Source organism: Centroberyx gerrardi, chromosome 11 (assembly GCF_048128805.1).
Source record: "Centroberyx gerrardi isolate f3 chromosome 11, fCenGer3.hap1.cur.20231027, whole genome shotgun sequence".
NCBI lineage: Eukaryota > Metazoa > Chordata > Actinopteri > Beryciformes > Berycidae > Centroberyx > Centroberyx gerrardi.
In genome coordinates, this window is record NC_136007.1 from 28,654,896 (window position 1) to 28,660,888 (window position 5,993).

The following is a 5,993-nucleotide window of genomic DNA, read 5'->3' on the forward strand; positions in this document are numbered from 1 at the left end:
AATTTGTGCAGGAAAATTATCAACTGTTCAGTTTTTTTCATTAAGACTGGTTGGTTTGCAGTCTGTTAGCCAGCTAGCTAGTCCCTCTTGGATAAACAGGCAGTTGTTATTATAGCTAAAGCTAATTAGTTAGCCTAACACTTGCCATCATGTCGTCTAACTAACACGTAGCCTATCTTGTACACGAACGTTAACTTGTTTTGTAACGGAAAGCAAGTTAACGTTTACTGGAGACGTATTAATATCTCTTGATACATACAGGCAAGGCTAGTCAACGAATTTTTCTGTAAGGTTAAGTTATTCAGGCGTCAAATGATATCCTTTTAGTGCCATGTGTCGTCAAACCGTCCCTTTATCACGTTTGTTCTTTGGTTTCCTTGTATCAGAACTGTAATGGATTACAGTTTAGTAGAATACATGGCAAAATGTCAAAGTGCACACCAGTTCGTTATATAATATGTATGTTGACGGGAATCCTGATTGGAAGAAACATTACACCACCAGCTTATTCTTTGTCTTATTGAGCTGTGTGCGGTTTTCCAAACACCATTAGACTTCTGTAACGTTAACGTTACTCAAGCTATACACAAGTTTCCCCAAATTAAAACGATTTTAGGACGTGTGTATTATTTTGTGTTATGTCCATGTTTTGAACATATTGTATGTTTTGGATTCTGATGGGGGTCCTAAACTTGTGTATATAGAACTGTCAGAGAGATGAGTGGAAAGGTTGTTTGTAAATGTTTGACACTGGATTGATGATATTTGGGTTAATTACAGCTGGTTACAGTTTGCAATGGAGATGTGAATGTGTTTAAACTCTCAAGAACTGATCATTAATGCTCAGCTGAATGACGCAGCAAGCTAAATTTACCTATGGGGATCAGTAAAGTGTCACATTACAATAAAAAGATCTGAAACATCCACCATTTGATGTCTGAGGAAGTGCTTGAGCAAGATCATGCAGTTAGTCACAAGGATTTAATGGGAGGCGTAACTGGGTGTTATCTGCATAGCCATGAAAAGAGACATCATGGTTGCTAATGATACAGAAAGAGGGGAGGATGGGGCCTAAAATTGAGCCCTGTCCACAGGTGATGTGCTGAGAAAGATGATGAATGACTATGGAAGAGATGGCTCTGTTGGAGAGATAGGGTCTAAGCCAGATCAGGGCTGAGTCTCAGATACCCACCCATTGCTTAAGGAGGTCAGTTAAGGCAGTTAAGTCTTGCCTGCATGCTATCTGATGGCTTGTAAATTGTAAGAACAACATGATTTATTATCTCTTTTCAACTATTATATCCCTTTTCTTTTCCTAGGTTGTATCTAACTTAACTGGATGCAGAGGCCCTTTGTTTTTTTGGCTCATAAGGCTGTCTACCTAGTAGGGCTGAACGATTTTGAAAAAATGTCTAATTGCGATTATTTTGACTGATATTGCAATTGCGATATGATTTGCGATATTAGAGGGAATGATAGTTTTTACATCATTATTCTAATTTTCATTGAAAAACGTATTAAAATGATTATGGTGTGATTTTTGCGGGGATCTGTACCAAACAAAGATGTTTTCTTAAGTCTGTAGAATATGATGTGTAGGCCAGGACATCTCTGCAGCACAACAATATTTAATTTAAAATGGTATTTTGACACACATTTAGCCTTTAACAAATATTGCGCCTCCTGCGATTTGGAAATTGCAGTAGGCCATAATGCGATTTCGATAAAATTTTGATTAATTGTTTAGCCCTACTACCTAGGACTACAACCGTTGGGACAATTTGTCAGTTGTCAGCTTCTCTGGAAAGTGTGTAGAGCTCCCTTGTTTTTAATCTAGACTGTGGAACAGCCAGTAGGGACATGGAGGAAGAACTGTGACCCGACTCCTATGTTTAAAAGGTCTGATCAGTAAAATCTTAAAATCAATTCTGAAACTAACAGGTAACCAATATAAAGATTTATATATACAGTATATGTGTGTAAAAATTGGGGGATGTGATCTTGTCTTTTTGTTCTAGTAGGAATCCTAGCTGTTGTACCATACATTGTCGAATCATTCCCAACACTCCATCATGCAGTCGGCTTCAGTCATATCATTGTACTCCACTGTCCTGTCAGCTACGAAGGCCGGGAGCTCCAGCAGCCCGGGACCATCCTCTTCCCCAGCCAAAGCCAGCCAAGGCAGCACCCTGTCGGCCCAGCTTTGTGACCTAAAGCACAAGGACTGCCTTCTCAGAGAGTTTCGCAAGCTGTGTGCCATGGTGGCAGACAAGAACGGTTACAATGTCAAGACGCAGATCATCGAGAACTTCCTGAAGAAAGGCTCTGGGGGAGGTTGGTATAATTAGACCACTCATAACTTGTGTAATCACTGGTTTCACTCTCCCCACTGTTATCTCCCATGTACAGGTCTAGAATTCTAAGACTAAATTAACAGTAACAATCTTATATACCATAATCATCCTGTTGTTATCAAATGGGAGTTTGTAGTGAAATGTGAGGCTATTTGGGGGTCCTTGACACAAAAATGTTTGAGAACCCCTGGCTTATGCTTATGCTTATTTTGTACATCACCTCCTCACAATACAAATAGTTTTTTGAAAGGAGGTGAACATCCTTTTGCTATCACACCGTTTGATACAAGTAGAATTAGTCTGTCTGGATTTCAGCAGCATAGCTTGCGGCAAAATCCAGGCTGGCCAGGTTTGTTCTAGATAAAGTGAATTTTGTACATTTTCTGCTCCTCCATCCCAGATAAGTTCCATGGAGATGTTTACCTGACAGTGAAGCTGCTGCTGCCAGGTGTGGTAAAGAGTGTCTATAACCTCAATGACAAACAGATCGTCAAACTCTTCAGCCGCATATTTAAAGGCAACCAGGACGCCATGGTGCGAGATCTGGAGCAGGTCCGTACACTACATGTTCTCAGACAGATATTGTCAGACTGAAAATAAATCTCACTGGATATCTCATTCTAGGTCAATAGACTCTTGACATAGCCCCATAAAAATGATGATAGAGGAACAAAATGTCAAGGAATGATCTGTACAACCTGTGTCTTTATAATTTCCAAGGGGGATGTGTCTGAGACGGTGAGGATGTTCTTCGAGGAGAGTAAATCATTTCCTCCGGCTGCCAAGAGCCTCCTGACCATCCAGGAAGTGGACGCATCGCTGACCCGCCTGGCCCAGCTGACCAAGGAGGATGACCAGCAGAAGGAGCTGGAGGATATTGCCAGAAAGTAATACATCATTGATCTGCCTGGTAGTTGGGCTGAGCAATAGTACAGTCTAGATAGTTATCACAGTAGAATTTACCCAAATAAGAATGATAAGCTTAGGAGAACTGCTGTATTTTCTTTAAAACTGATTCAAACATCCACTTTCCAAAAGCGACGTTAAAGAAAAACAGCTCTTCAAGGAATACAACAATTTGGCCAAAGAAATGCCACACAGCATCAACATAGGCTTGCTTGGCTATTTTCAAGTCAGACAAAATGCATGGCAACATACTGTTCCAAAATATGTTGGTGACCTGTGTTAAGGTGAGAAACAGCCAATTCCAATAAGCACTAACACTAGTAATACTAATAATACAAATAATGATTCCTCACCTTCTCTTGTGCAGCCAGACGTCTCTCTCTGTTTGACTTCATTTTAGTGTTGGACCTGCCTGTGATTGATTTTACTTGTGTTCGACCCCAGAAGCAAACTGTTTAAATTGTAGTGCACTAATACAACTGCCAGTGTCTATGTGTAAAAACCAGAAAGATTGATTTCTTTTCATGGTGGTTGTTAACAGCCACAGTTATTTGTTTCCTTTTATTTATTTTTTGTTGTTGTTGTTGGCTGATGTAGGATTTTAGGTAATTTCTTTTTATAGACTGTCTGCCTCAGGCATGTAGCCACTATGTGTATATTAAATGGACATTTTTCCTCTCCACAGCAGCAAAGTTGAGGGTGAGACTATGGCTTGGCCTGTACGATATCTTGGAAACTGTTGGATTAAGTGTATTGAGTATAGCACAGAATAAAAATGTTCCGCGATACTCAATAATAGGCCTGGTTGTGGTACTTGAGATCAATGGGGCAAAGCAAGCAGAATGATTTGAAGTTGGATTTGGAACCTTCCAAATCTTTCTATCAGCATAAGTAGTATTTTACATCCCTTCTGATCTTAACCTTTCAGATTTCTAATTCTTTTAATGCATTAATATTTGAGGATTTGCCTTACAGTTTTGACACAATGATACTGTGTAAGTTAATACTCTCTTTGTCTTCATAGATGCACCAGCAATGACCTGAAATGTATCATTCGACTTATTAAGCATGACTTGAAGATGAATGCTGGAGCGAAGCATGTGTAAGTTCCCCTGGCTTCTACTTTGCTATAAATTATGTCCTTAGAACATGTTAAAAAAAGGGAATTTGTCATGGCAAGACAAGACATTTGACTTGTCTTTCATACTTGTCTGTTACGCAGCTTGGATGCTGTGGATCCAAACGCTTATGATGCCTTCAAGGCCTCTCGCAATCTGGGTGACGTGATTGAGCGCGTGTTGAGAAACCAGCAGGAGGCGTCCAGCGGTTCAGGACCCAGAAAACTCCTCACCATCGAGGCCTCGCTGATGACCCCCGTTCAGCCCATGTTGGTGAGGACCACCTTCACTCACTCACTCGCTCAAAATACAAGCATTTAGATACATAATGCACACATTTTCACACCAATGCACACACCGTATGAAATACTGTGCTCTCATCCCAGAGATGAAAGACAGACTGAAAAGAGGACGTTGTGATCCAATGGGAATGAATACGTATTTACTGTTTATCGAATTCTGCGGAGGGGAGGGATTTATTGGTTTATTGGTCTTATACATTCACAAATTTGTATAATGTAAGAATAGAGTACTTTACATAGAAAAATCACAAACGTATTTTAAATATTTTTGCACACTGCTACACTGATGACATGTAATGTTTCTGACCACATAAATCAATTGAGACGCGCATTACATTCACACAAGAACTGAATGAAGTTAATGTGATGTGTCCTCAAAGTAAAAGCCTCATTTCATTGCCGATTAATTATATTACGCAGCCTGTAGTAGGCCAATAGTGTAATATTCCATTTTTACTTTAGGTCTAGCTATATGAGTTATCTGTCAGGAATTAAGGGCTTTTAAGATGTAGGCAATGGGCTGAGAAACAGCAGGTTATGAACACAGAGAGACTAAACTCGCTAAATTTGAAATAGATTCTTCAAAACTGTATAAACTACACAAAATGTTGCTTTAATGTGTTAATGTTCTTTTAAGGAAATAGTGCTTCAGAGGCTTAGAGACTGGCTGGATTTTTGCCACTGGTGTAACTAAAGAAAATGTTTGATGGTGTTGCCAGAAAAAAGTCACTAAATGCAATCAATTACTCCATGAAAAACAAATGTTTTCTTTTGTAATTCCAGGCAGAGGCATGTAAGTCCATTGAGTACGCCATGAAGAAATGCCCCAACGGGATGTATTCTGAGATAAAGTATGACGGAGAACGCGTGCAGGTCCACAAGAATGGAGACAACTTCAGCTACTTCAGCCGCAGCCTCAAGCCGGTGTTGCCGCACAAAGTGAGTCAGTGTAATCATTCACACGCATACATACACATACATGCAAGCACACACCCACGCAGCTCCCCTAGGCTAGATACCAGTCAGGATGGCACTGCAGGTCAGAGTGGAAATGCCTTGTGTTTGCCCTTGCAGGACTGAGCAGGTTAAGGGTGATATGTAAGGGATAATGCTCGATGAGGTGTCCATTATCAGGAATTAATGGACGACGGGGAGGCCAGAACGGTCCGACGCGCAGCGCAATCAAAATCTAAAGTTTTTCACAAGCCATAACTCAGTTTCCCTGGTAACACCTGAGGGTTTGACTAATACCTGGAACAATCATTACCATCCCATAAGGTTCTTATGCAGTGGAAACGTTGTTCACTACTCCA

The 5,993-nt window shown here is 40.3% G+C and overlaps 1 protein-coding gene across 1 annotated transcript; it reads left to right on the forward strand.

Annotated features, from left to right (window-relative positions):
* Window positions 1-2,072: 2,072 nt before the first annotated feature.
* Window positions 2,073-5,760, forward strand: LOC144541723 (DNA ligase 3-like). Its single transcript, XM_078286425.1, has 6 exons — window positions 2,073-2,334; window positions 2,755-2,906; window positions 3,075-3,241; window positions 4,285-4,362; window positions 4,483-4,651; window positions 5,464-5,760. Exons 1-6 carry the CDS (start codon window positions 2,073-2,075, stop codon window positions 5,758-5,760), a joined length of 1,125 nt encoding a protein of 374 aa, XP_078142551.1.
* The last annotated feature ends 233 nt before the right edge of the window (window positions 5,761-5,993 follow it).

Coding starts and splice junctions, on each gene's coding strand:
- LOC144541723 (XM_078286425.1), top strand. CDS start 2,073: ATGCAGTCGGCTTCAGTCATATCATTGTACTCCACTGTCCTGTCAGCT. Junction 2,907..3,074: donor TGGTGCGAGATCTGGAGCAG/GTCCGTACACTA, acceptor ATAATTTCCAAG/GGGGATGTGTCTGAGACGGT. Junction 4,652..5,463: donor CCCCCGTTCAGCCCATGTTG/GTGAGGACCACC, acceptor TTGTAATTCCAG/GCAGAGGCATGTAAGTCCAT.